A 13,741-nucleotide genomic window follows, 5' to 3' on the forward strand; every position below is an offset into this window, starting at 1 on the left:
GTATTGTGTATCACTAAAAAGTGTATTTTATAGAATGACCATGTTATCCAGCAATCCCACTCCTGGGCACATACCCAGACAAAACTCCAATTCAAAAAGATACAAGCACCCCTATGTTCATAGCAGCACTAACTACAATAGCCAAGACATGGAAACAGCCTAAATGTTCATTGACAGATGAATGGGTAAAGATGTAGTACAATGAAATACTACTCTGTCATAAAAAGAATGAGATAATGCCATTTGCAGCAGCATGCATTCAACTAGAGATTATCATTCTAGGTAAAGTAAGAAAGAGAGAGAGAAATACCATATAATATCATTTATATGTGGAATCTAAAATTTGGCACAAACGAACCTACCTATGAAACAGAAACAGACTAAAAGACATAGAGATCAGACTGTGGTTGCCAAGGGGGAGGAAGATGGAGGAGAGATGGCCTGGGAGTTTGGGTTTAGTAGATGCAAGTTATTACATATAGAATCAGTGGACAAGAAGGAAAATAATAGCACAGGGAAAAAAAGAAAAAATATGTATTTTAAATTCAGTATTTTATCAAAAAATTTCCATTCTCTTCCCCCTTCCCCAGGTGCCCACTCAAGCTCTACCTCTAGACCACGCAAGCTGCTAGACTGGTTGGGCTTGAGGTGCAGAGCTGGCAGAAATGACCCAGACACTATCGCCAGGAAGCAGCCTCTGTAATCACTGCAGCTGTCACTTTAAAGTTTCTGAAGGACAGCTCCATGGGAAGCTATGTTACAACCACTTCCAGCAGTATTCACTCAACCTGCTACTGCTCATCTCTTGCTCAGATCTGCTTGTCCTCCTGGCTTTGTTGCATCTTTCCTTGATGTCAGCATTATCTTTCTCACCCCTCTGAGACCACATCATTTTTTCACTTCCCTCTGCTTGACATGTCACCATCCCATCCATTTCCCAATATGTCTCCAAAATAGACCCTGCAGTCATCCACATTTCTCCATCTCCACTGCTCCAGCCCTGGTCCAAGCCCTATCCTCTCTGATCTGAATGATGCTCCAGCCTCCAGCCTGATTTCTTTCTGCTTTCACTCTTGCTCCTCTCTAACCCAGTCTCCACAAAGCAGCAGAGTGAACTCTTAAAACCCTAAATTAGATCTTGCTAGGTCTCCACTGAAAACTCTTGAATGGATTTCTATTGTCCTGAAGATAAAATGCAAACCCCTTAACCTGACCTAAGGGGCTTCATCATCTAACTCCTGCTTGTCCCCACAACTTAATCATGTGTCTACACCTTTATAAATAGGCTCTTTGTTAACTCGGTTCAAAATATCCTAAGTATTTTGTTTGTTTTCTGTTTGGAACCTGATTGACTTAGCTAAAAGATATGTACATAAACATATTAAATAATCCTACATCCTTTTATATAGGTGCATGTATATATAAGTAAAATCATAGGAAAATGTCTGGAAAGATACCCACCAAACTGTTAATAGGAATTATTTTTGAGGATGGGTAATGCTGATCCAATGACACTGTAGCTTTATCTTCAACAGCTTAAATTTAAAAAGGAGAATTTACTCAGATTCTACTTATGTAATGGAAAATTAACGTTAAAAATAAAAACATGAAATGAGGACATTGGGCAAAATGAATGGCTTTCAGTCGATTTTGGCTGAGAACCCCACATTATAAGGAATATATTTTCCATTGTGACCCAGTACATCCATATATATCTATTTATAAAGATACAAACTTGAGACAAAAGTTTCATGAAACAACACTTACCCTCACCGTGAACAATACATTCTGCTATTTTCTTTTGTAATGTATTTTATTTTTAAAGCTGTTCTAACCCACTGAATTGATATTATTACTCATTGTTGGGTTGCAACCCATTAAACACTGGACTAGATGATCCCTAGACCTACAGTCCTATGTTTTTTTATCTTCATGAAAGTTGCCTGCTGTCTTGCCCTTCCCACCCGCTGAGTTCCCTCACTCTTTTGCTCAATACAATACTGTCACTATCTGTATGTTCTTTATTCATTTGAGTGTCTTCTTGGCTCCCCAGTGAGAGGGAAATAATTTTGAGAGCAGGAACCTGATGATTGAAGATCACACAGAATAGTGTGGGTGAAAATACTAAGTGTGATGGCAATGTGTGTTTGCATTTCAAGGGCCTGAAAAACGCTCAGACGTTGATGGCCCATGTACTTGAACTGGGCCGTGGATCTAGGCTCCCTTAAACGCTGCGGGGTGTTCCTGCCATCGGCACTTAATTCTGCCCTACCCCATGCTTCTTCTGAGAGGAGGGCATACATAGTTTTATACATTTTCAACCAAATTATACATAATCAACCCAAGGACAAATGATGTTTTTCAGTTCTGAACAAGGCTTTATCATGGCAAGCAATACCCCTTGATTCATTCCAAAAGCACTGAAACATCAAAGGTTAAGAAGAGAAACAAATAGGGCAGACCAAAGATGTGTTTGGGAAATACCTTTCAGGAAGTAGGAATCTCTGAGGTAAATCAGTCATGGATGGGGGACAGAAAATATTCACAAAAGGAATGTAGGCAAATAAAAAGGAATTGCTCTAAGCTGAATTTGCAATCTGTGTGTATTTATATGTTGTTTTCCAGTGACTGTGATCCCTGACCACTGTAATTATAAAAAAAAACAAACCAACAATTTAGTTCCGCTTTGGTTTGCTTTGTTTTGCTTTTGAAATGGAGGAAAGGAGAATATCACTTTGATTAGACTACTGTTATATCCAATTTTGCTGGAACTATGCAAGTAGTAGATTTTATTTGAAATATTTTCATTCTTGGGTTTCTTGTTTGAGGTTTTTTTGTTTGTTTTGTTTTTGTTTTGAGATTTGCTGTTATGTTTACCAAACTTCTCTTGACACAAAAACGAAGGCCATTCAGATCTAGTTATGAAGGGTAGAAACTGCAGCCTGGGACATGGAGTAAAAAAAAAAATTACAGGCTGCTCATCCTCCACTTGGGGCTTCCTAGTGGCCTTGTCATCATCTCCACTCAGCTTATTTTCTCTTTTGGGCAGACTTGAGAGCCAGCTTAGGGCTTCCCGGGTGGCTCAGTGGTAAAGAATCCATCTGCCAATGTAGGAGATGCTGGAGACACAGGTTCAATCCCTAAGTTGAGAAGATCCCCTGGAGGAATAAATGAAAACCCACTCCAGTATTCTTGCCTGGAAAATCCCATGGACAGAGGAGACTAGTGGGCTACAGTCTATTGGGCCGCAAAGAGCTGGACGTGACTTGATGACTGAGCACAGGAGGCCAGCTTAGATCACCAGCTCCCAGGCTGGGAACTGGTACTTTTCACGGGAGAAGTGCAGTCTGGTGTCTAAACTGGCTCTTAGTGGGCAGTCTTTGATGAAGGTGAGAATGAGCTGCCCCAGAGATTCTGATGTTTAAAAAAACTCTTTAATGATTCCTCACTGCCTTCAGGATCAAGTACAAAGGCCTAAGCCCATCCCCCGATGCCCCGTCTGATGAGGCTTCTGCCTGCCTCTCCAGCTTCTTCCTACCACCTTGCCCCACAAACTCTTACATGCCTCTGTCTGACCCCTATAGTGTACACTAGGTGGCCTTTTAATGCTTTCCTTTTTTTGGCCATGCTGCATGGCATGAGGGATCTTAGTTCCCTGACCAGGGATCGAACCTGCACTCCCTATATTAGAAGTGCAGAGTCTTCACTTCTGGACCGCCAAGGAAGTCCCCAGCGGACCTGTTTAAGCCATTAAGACCTTTCAGGAATTTGCATTGCATTGAGACTAAAATCTGGCCTCCTTAGCATGTGCTTCAAGTCTGTCCATGATCTGGTCCCTGCCCGCCTCTTTTCCTGCCATCTCCCCCTTGCACCACATCTTAGCCAAACTGTCCTCCTTCTTGTTCTTTGAACACAGCCCTTCCTCACATTGCAGCCTTTGCAACTGCTATTCCCTCATCCAGGGACACTCTTCCAGGGTTTTCCTTCTCATCATCTTCAGTCTTTGTTAGCTCCCCAACCAGCCAGCACAGATGAATCTCCTAGTCACCCCTTGTTCCAGCACTGCTTTCTATTCCATCCTCTGAAGCGATCATGTTTGTTTGCTGCCCCTAGAATTTGAGCAGGGAGCATGTCTGTCTTGTTCACCAGCATATTCCACGTGTCTAGCCTGGTGGGCCTGGCATCAAATAGGTGTCAATAAAAATCAGTGAATGAGTGAGTGGATAGAGCCAGTGGTTTTCAAGCTTGAGTGAACATCAGAATCACCTGGAGACTTGAAATACAAATTGCTGGCCCAATCCTCAGCATTCCTGACTTTGTAGGTCTGAGGTGAGGCCCAAGAATTGGCCTTTATCCCAAGTTCCCTGGTGACCCTGAACTTGCTGGTCTGCAGACCATACTTTGAGAAATGCTGATACCCTCCTTAGCCAAGTGCTTGAGTTCTGGGCTTACAGATGTTTAATATCCCCATGCCTTCGCTCCCTGTCTTTGTTTTCTCTTTTCCTTTATTCCTTGGGCAAATGTTCACCTCTGCTTCCAGACTCAGGAAGAGTATCACTTCTTCCAGGAGGCCTTCTCCAAATCTTTGGTGCCCAAATCTATATCCTCCAGTACCTGGTCCTTACCTGGTCACAGTGCGTTGAATTACCCCTGCGTGTGGCCTTCCCATACCCCCAGTCCTTCAGGGCTGACTTAGTCATGTCTGTGCTTTGCTGGAAGCTCAGGAGGGTGCCCCCTGCCCTCCACGAGGGCATGTGATGCCTCTGAAAATGAAGTCGGTCCAGACCCCTAGTTGGCAGCTCACTCTCAGGCCTCATTGTGTACTAAATGCTTTGCGCCAAGCCTTCCTCCTCTCGCTCCTTCCTCAGACTAAACTCAACCCTTAATAACAGCGGCTTCTCCTTGCTTTTGTCTCCATGTTTAATTTCTCCACCTGTGCTCAAACCTAAACTGTTCCATTTATTTGGTCGGCCTTAATATACTGTCGTCACTGTGGAGAGAGCCAGGTCACTTCCTTGAGGCAGAGCAATGCTAAAATTGGTTCCAGGGCAAAAAAATGAAAAAAAAGAGAGAGAGAGAAAGAGAGATTTCTTCCTTTTTTTCTCCAATTTCGATTTTATCTTTCTAAATGCTGCTCTTTGAAGTTACACCCATTTTTCGAAATTCTTTTGAGAAACCTCAGTGCTGCCTACTATAAAGGTCAGTTGGAGGACAAAAGAGTTGGGGGTCCCTGGAGGACCGAGTGCAGGAAGGTCTCAGACTCAGTTTATCCAGGGGTCTGGGGCACAGTGGTTCTTTGGGAGACACTCACCTTGCCATGGTGTTGGAGCTGCACCCAGCCTCCATACCCGAATCTCTGTGGGGAAGGGGGAGAACAATCAGACTAGAAGACCACAGCAGAGAGGACTGCAAGAAAGCGGAGTCCCTGGGCCAGAGCATCCAAGTGCCATCCTTTCAAACAACTTCCCATTCATTCCCCATGCCCATGACCACTTATTCCATGTTTATATTCAAATCAGGTTTTTTTTCCTGAAATTTTCAGGAAGAAAATTCTATATCACAGAAGTGCTGGTTTTATTTTTCCTAATGCATGTTACAGCATGTTAAAAATTTGTTTTATTTTTTAAAATTTTATTTCATTTTTACATATTCTTTTATTTTTTTGGCCATGCAGCATGTGGGATTTTAGTTCCTCACTCAGGGATCAAACCCATGCCCCCTGCAGTAGAAGTGTGGAGTCTTAACCACTGGACCCCAGGGAAGTCCCTGCAATTTCTGAATAAGGATGAACATTAAAAAATATTTGCTTGTGTACCACCTAAAATCCTTTCCAGACCATTAGCAGTACAGGCTGGAAGGACCACTCTTTAGGAAATACCATCTTAGAACATTAACTGTGGGATGCAATCCATGAGTAGATCATGAAATCAATTTAGTGGTTAATAGCCCAGATGTTCTGAAAACATGAAATATTATGTGTAACAGATGCCACTGGTGTCCCACCCATATGCCTTCCCTGTAGTGCTTCTGTGAACACCAGCCCTCTCTCAAGCAAAAGCACTCACATTTTTTGGACAAGATTTTCCCTTTTGCTATTGGAGCCAACTTTGACTAACCAACTTCTAGAGGATCAGAAATACTAGGAAATTAGTAACCCCTTTCTTGCCTGTCCCCTAGATCCCTCAATCATGACTGAGGGCATTTGTATATAAACAGCATACACTGTTTTCTCAGCCCCTTGGGCAGGGTGGCTCTGAGGTGAGGCACACATTCTACACTTTCATGGGCTATGTTGCTTTCTCTGTCTCATCTCCCCACTCTACTGGTGTTTCCTGGGATTACCTCCAAAGTAAACTAATTGCATTTAAACCCTTATCTCAAGGTCTGCTTCTTGGAAGACTCAAGCTAAGAAAGTAAAACAATGGAATATAATGAAATAGAATAGAATAAAGTAGGATAGAATGGGATAAGATAGGATAGGATAGGATAGAATGCCTTCTATGTCTATTAGTTTTGGAAACTCTTATTTCCATTATGTATATGAATGTTTGTACTGAGTCACAATATGAAATATATTTTTTTCTTGGGGGTCATGAATAAAAAAATCTGAAAGACTTTGCCTGAGAACATAGGTATATATGACTCATGTTAAAGATAGGTTTTAAAATCTCATTCTGTTTGTTCATTCATTCATTCGTCAAACCCTCATGGAGTCCCACCATGACCAGCCTTTCTAGGGCAGAGAAAATAAAAATGAAGGGAACACAGTCTTGAGAGGCCAACGCTGGGCTAAGCTGGGCAGATAATTGAAAAGCCTTATCATGTGTGAGACCTAAAGTGTCAGAGTGGCACACAAGTTCCCTGGGAGCCTGGAGGAGGATGCTAACACACAACCTGGGTCAGGCAGTGTCATGGGAGGGAGCCTGGAAAGGTAATCTGGGTTTGGATTGGAGTATAACCTCCAATGTTCAGTATCTCCATGCTCTAAAGCAATGGTTCTCAAAGAGTGAGGTCAGAGGGACGGCATGGAGGCCAGAGACCATGAGGTAAAGGGCTTATTCAGCTCCTGTCAGCAAAAAATGGGTGGAGTTAATGAATTCCACAACGACTCCTAGCTTGCTGTGGTTGGATGAGAACAGGTGATGGTAGATTGGCTCTTATGTCACGGTGCAGGGAGGTTGTGTAGAGGGAGCCAGGTTTTGACAGATCTCTTCCTTCCTGGCTTCCCTCTCACCTCCAGACTGAGAGGGGAGGTCTGGGCTTGAAGCGGAGAGGCATTCGTGTGTTTCTGAGTCTGTCCCTGGATTCTTCCCCAGTAGACTTCAGATTTGGTCAGTTCTCTACCAACTTTATTCTGCCTGGGTAGAAGGTCTGTTCTTGAATTTTAGCTCCAAATAATCACATTAGCTCTGGAAATCTACCTGCTGCTCCCCAAGTGACACCGGAGGGCCTGGCTTAGTAGGCTGGGCATGCAAGGGCACCTGTCTACCTTGGACCCCTTGCATGTCTCCTTGCACCCAGTTTTTCCTTTGTGATGCATTCCCACCCTCTTCGTGCATTCGGTCCCCTTGTGTTTTACTTCTCTCTTCCCCCAGATAAAGCTGCCCAGAAGGGGTTGGAGGAAGGGCTGGAATGGCCTCAGTCAGTTACGCTTTAGAGTAAACTTAAATACACTCTTGAACTGGAAATTTGCTATTGAAAGCTTACTTTAATGTGAAAGAAAAGATTTTATTTCCTTCTTTCTTTCCTTCCTTTTTTCCCTCCTTCCTCACTCTCTTACTTTTTCTTCATTCCCTGTGGAATGTTAACCCGTTAGTTCACAGGTGAGGGAAATATTGCATTGGAGAAGGGCAGAGAGGCAGGCAGAGGAAGAATGGAGGGATCTTGTCACACATACAACACTCCTCTTACAAGATCCTTTACTTTCTTGGAGCAACTTACCATCTTGAAGTCACTGTTTTCTTAGGTGTTAGAGGAGGCTAACGGTAGTCTTAGTGACATAAGGTTTTATGGGAAGTAACTGGAACAATTCAGAGAAAGCTATCGACACCAGACCTGGCGTATAGAAAGGGCCTCACCGATGCTAACAGTGATAACGATGGTGACGGCGGTGATGGCAGGGGGAGGCAGAGGTGGTGGTGGCGGTCATGGCGGTCACGGCGGTACTGGAGGCTGTGACGCGGCGGTGGTGATGGTTGTGGTGGTGAGTTTGGTAGCAGTGGAGGCAGCAATGATGATGATGGCGGTGGTGATGGTTGTGGTGGTGAGCTTGGTAGCAGTGGAGGCAGCAATGATGATGATGGCGGTGGTGATGGTTGTGGTGGTGAGTTTGGTAGCAGTGGAGGCAGCAATGATGATGATGGCGGTGGTGATGGTTGTGGTGGTGAGTTTGGTAGCAGTGGAGGCAGCAATGATGATGATGGCGGTGGTGATGGTTGTGGTGGTGAGTTTGGTAGCAGTGGTGACAGGCAATAATGGCAGTGGGGCTGGCATGGTGGTGACAGCCTGTTCCATTCTGAGGTTTTGAAGTAAGGCATACTCTCCACCAAGGAGAGAAAGAAAGAGCCCTTTGTGACTCTGTGTTCCTCCCTTCTCTGCCTTGGAAAGCACTTGGAACACTTTGGAACACTTTATACTTCCCCTGAACTTTACAAAGGCCTAAACTACTTGGGGCAACTTTATTCTGTTCCAAATATGGGCTGCACACAATCCCCCAAGTCTCATCCTAGGTTGAAAGAGGCTTAAGTTGAAATTTATGACCTTGGGAGTAGTTTTTGTCAGAGCAAATGACAAGGAGGCATTTACCATCTGAAAATGTTCAACTTTGAACAGTGTCCCATAGGCATTTATGGCATGACAAATTTAAAAAAATACTAAAAATTCAAGGAAATTAAGTTCCAAATACCAGAGTTGTGTTTCTGAAGTGGCTAGATATGTATCAGAGGCTGGTGAACTAAATGACATTTTTAATGTCTTGGGGACCTCACACTCATGATATGAATAATGAATTCCCAGGTGATGAAACCAGATCTCTATTTTCTCAGAGGAGATGTTTAAAAGTCAAGTTTTGTCTGGGATTTTCTCTCCTAAAGACGTTATAGTGATTGAGTGCAATTGAATAATTACTAATGAAAGCAGATGTAAATATGTAATTTTTAAATAAAGGCCCTCTTAAAACTAAAAGAATCTTCGCAAGCCCTACTGTCAGGCACATAGTAGGTGGGCAGTAAAACCTTGCTGAAGGAAAAACCTGAAATCTTATTATCCTTCTTGTTGTTATAAATATTATCATTGTGAAGCAACCCCAAATAACTTTTACATGGGTTTCTTGGGCCAGAGTGTGGTCCCTGATTCATCAGGAACAATTTAATCAAGTGCACCCTCCTGAATCTGCTCCCTCTCCACTGCTGATTCCACCCACACCCCCCTCCAAGGATCTTAACTCTAACTCTGACTACACTCATTATTAGCAAGTGAACATGAAAAAAGTTCTCGACCAGTCCTTTGTAATCATTGGTTAATCGTCAAGCCAAGCATTTGATTCTGCTTTTCTATTTCTTCACTGACTAAGGAGGTCAAGGTATTTGAAGTGTGTCTATTAATATTTAACAAGACAAGGCAGATTTGAAAAGAGATATCAGTTCTTCCAGAGGGGCTTCATCTTCTAAAATGAAACTAGGGCTCGCTTGCTCGCTTGTTTTTTTCATTCTTTATTGGAAAGCTTGAAAAAAATGCTAAGAAAAGATCAGAGATTGATGCTCTGAAATAACATTTTACCTACTAAGAAACTATTTGAAGACAAAGGAAAATCTGCTAGAACTGTTGAACTCTATGAACACCAAGGCATATCTGCTATTCACTCATGTCACTTTAATATTCATATAGACTGATGTATAGTTGATCATATGGACTGGAAATAGGGAGAGAGAAGGATCCCAGGACAATTTAGATGTTTTGATCTCACTCTTCCCAGTTTGAAAATACAGAAACTGTTTTCTGCAAATTGTTTCATGACTAACTTGCCTACATTCCGATGGGAACACCTACCGCATAACAGATCACCTACTGTGAGGAAGCCCTCAGTGGTTTATGTGAGTGTGGGGAATTGGGAAGGGGACTGGTGTCAAGGGTGACCTTGGGCGGGGGGCAGAGGGGGCAGAGGGAAGCAGGGACATCCCGCCAGCAGTAATGCAGTCCTGGGCCAGCTCTCTGAGGGTGGGTGGGTATGGATGAAGAGCTATGGAGCGGCCGTCACAGCCCCATGAAGCTCTGGGATTCTAGGCTCATTTCTGAGTCTCAGTGACCTCATCTGTCCAGCCAGGTTAATGATAGAAATCCTATCTGCAATTCACAAGATGTTATGTGAATCAAATTACATGTCTCTGTTGCTCTCTGGAAGTGTAAGTGTTATGATTACTATTACTACCACCAGCATCATCATCACATATATCAATTATCAAAACAAGAAGAGAGTCACAGAGGACAGACTTGTAGTTGCCAAGGGGGTGGGGAGGTAGGGAAGGGAAGGATTGGGAGTTTGGGATCAGCAGCGATAAACTGTCATGTACAGGATGGATAAACAACAAGGTCCTACCGTATAGCACAGGGAACTGTATTCAGTATCCTGTGATAGACTATAGTGGACAAGAATATGAAAAAACATATATATGTATCACTGAGTCACTTACTATATAGAAGAGATTAATGTAACATTATAAATCAACTATCCTTCAGTAACTTTTTTAAAGTGTATCAGTTATCTGCTTGCAGGATGTGAGACTGCTAGATAAAATCCTGGTTTACGGGTATAGAATGCCCCTCCCCTCTTCTGAGGCATAACTAGAAGAGAGGAAGGCATAACATCAAGAGCCAGTGGAACTTGTGTGTGGGGAGCCTACAGCGCATGCATTTGTGGTTATAGCCTCTTCACGCTGTGCATCCTGGAGCTTCCGGAGCAGTTTTGGCAGTGCCTTCAAGGCCCTGCATTAGGTGGGACACCTAGGTATTTGCAGCTCTTGGTGACCAGTTCTCTGCTGAAACTGGAGGCGGTCTTCTGGTGGGAGGCAGGTCATGGGAGGTGGGGTTATGACATGGGATACTAGGTAGAGAGTTTTCTCCCCTCAGCAAAAAGGAGGTACCCTTTTAGGCTACTACTATTGTTCATCACTAACATTGTGAAGTGATGTCTACACTTTAATAATAAAATATAACGAGGACAACAGCATTCAGAACAGCAAGTTCCCATGTAGGCACTTAGGCTCCTTTTGGAGGGGTTAGTTCAATAGGGTTTTTGTTCAGTCACTAAGTCATGTCCAACTCTTTTGCGACCTCATGGACTGTAGCCTGGCAGGCTCCTCTGTCCATGGGAGTTCCCAGATGAGAATACTACAATGGGTTGCCATTTCCTTCTCCAGAGGATCTTCCCGACCCAGGCATCAAACCTGTATCTCCTGCATTGGCAGGCAAGTTCTTTACCCCTGAGCCAATAGGGTTAGTTCTTACCATTAACTGTAATAGAAAAACCTTCAAAGATGGTTTAGCATCACTTATGTTTTTTGATCTACAATGTTCACTATCCATCTTACCTAAAATACCAATGGACAAAGAAACATTTAAGATGACCATTCTCCCAGGAGACAACAATGAGAAGAAAATAGTTTCTTCTGTCTGCACAATGAAACAGTGAAGCCACATTTTAATTAGAGTTTGGGTTCATTCACTTTTCCTCACTTGGGATAAAAATAGATGAAACATTATGAGTCATGTAAAAGTACTAGAGAAGTCTGAATGGGTAAAATCTGATACTTAGCCTGAGTAAAACTCAAACCAATTTTAAATTTCTTTCATGTTCTCCACTTTCTGTTTTAGTATTCATTTAGAAGCTTTTAGTGGCAAAAGGAAATTGCCATCTTTTGAGAAACACAGAGAAAAGTCTTGAGAGACATTCACTGTGCAAAGGTTTCGTGTCATTTCCTCTAGTTTTTTTTTTTTTTCTTGATGTTCCTACTCTAGTTCATAACAAGAATTTATAGCTTAAAGATCAAAAAGGAAAGGTTTTAGACAGTGTTTTAAAATAGATTTAAAAAATTCTACAAAGTTATCATTTGGTGCTTCCAAAACTTATTTTCAACATCTTGGAAAGGAAATATATTTTAGAAGTCCTGGGAACCTATCACATTTAGTTTTTAATAGTTTCTTACTTGAAACTGTAACTTTAAATTCTGTAAGTGGCACCTATCTTCCTAGCAGCTGAATATGTGACTTAAATGGAAGTAAAACTGCTTGATTTAGATTGTCCAGAAGTTTTAAAGAATGCTTCATTTGAGGGGAAAAGGGATTTTTCAAGAAAATTTACTTTTAAAATCAAGTTTCTTGAAATGTAAATATGAAATCATTTTAAAAAACTAGGAAATAAGAGCTACCAAATAGCTTTAAAACTTCCTAAAGCAGAGAAATTTAACATCTAATTCCCAAAAGAAGACATCATTCTGTAACAGAGGCATTGAGAAACCCTAGAAATAATTCTAGGAGAAGCTCTAGAAATAATTCAGCAAATTAATCACCATTACCTTCTTTAGATCTGGCCATTCTCTTGGTAGAATGTGAGTGTGGATGTCAATCTTCATTGCCACAGGATCAGAGGAGATGCATATAAACAAGGAAGTTTTGATATGAAGAGGCCTTCATGAAAACCATGGAGTTAATTGATTTCCTTAGTCTCTTTACAGCTGCCACACCACTCAGTACGCCTGCTTAACTGGTCTAGACCCACTGGACCTGCCTTCTTAAAGTCCACGGCTCTGTTTGTTTGTCTACTTGGCTTTGGGTCAACAACTCTTTGGTAATCAGGACTTAGGGCACAAAAAAAAAAACAACTACTAAAGCCTGTGAGGTCAAACATACTTGCAGGCTGCTTTTGAGTACAGGAGGTCTAAAACTGACTAATATTTGCTTTTAAATATTTTAATTTTTATTAAGATATACATATTTAGAAATCAAGTATCAGAAGGCTTTTAAAGAAAACTAATAGATCCGTGACTCATCTGTTCTTATTCTTGGTTTCATTCCTTAGAAGAAACCAAGTAATGCTTTTGCTTTTTTGTACCATAGTTACCTCCAGGTCTTTAAACCATACTTAGCAATTGGCTCATTCATGATAATCTAGGATGTTGGAAAGTTGTGAAGGAAGTTTCATCTATACTTTTTTTTTAATACTTGATTAGTCAATATTGATATATTTTTATTAACTAAAATCCATAGTTTACATTAGGGTCCAGTCCTTGAGTTGTGTATTATGTGGATTTTTGTTTAGCTTTTTATATTTTATTGGAGTATAGCCAATATAATTTACGTTTAAATCATAGAAAGAACTTCATGCTTTGTATATGTAATTTCCTCCATTGCTTTTTTTTATTATTATTATTTTTAATTTATTTGATCAAACCTTGTAGCATGTGGGATATTAGTTCCCCAACCAGGGATCGAACCCACATCCTCTGCATTGGAAGATGGAGTCTTAACCACTGGACCACCAGAGAAGTCCTCTTTTATTTATTCACTCATTCATTTAACAAATTTTTATTGAGAACTACTGTGTACTGAGGATATAAGGCTGTATGAGAGTTAGAATGATACATACATTGTTATAGGTACTTGTAGAGAGTGTAAGTGTTAGGAGAAATAGAGGGTTGTCAGAGCAATTTGGGGAGGGCTTCCACTTCTCTTTCCTTGATTTGACTCT

At 41.7% G+C, this 13,741-nt stretch overlaps 1 protein-coding gene across 1 annotated transcript in view; it reads right to left on the reverse strand.

The window, feature by feature from the left end:
- Positions 1 to 12,626, reverse strand: part of ACMSD (aminocarboxymuconate semialdehyde decarboxylase) — a 59,091-nt gene extending 46,465 nt beyond the window's left edge. Inside the window, exons 1-2 of the mRNA XM_061135369.1 lie at positions 12,570 to 12,626; positions 5,312 to 5,356 (exon numbers count right to left, since the gene is read on the reverse strand). Coding sequence (XP_060991352.1) covers positions 5,312 to 5,356; positions 12,570 to 12,626 — 102 coding nt within the window. The remainder of the gene's footprint in view (positions 1 to 5,311; positions 5,357 to 12,569) is intronic.
- Positions 12,627 to 13,741: the final 1,115 nt, after the last annotated feature.

Source organism: Dama dama, chromosome 33 (genome assembly GCF_033118175.1).
Source record: "Dama dama isolate Ldn47 chromosome 33, ASM3311817v1, whole genome shotgun sequence".
NCBI classification, from domain to species: Eukaryota; Metazoa; Chordata; class Mammalia; order Artiodactyla; family Cervidae; genus Dama; species Dama dama.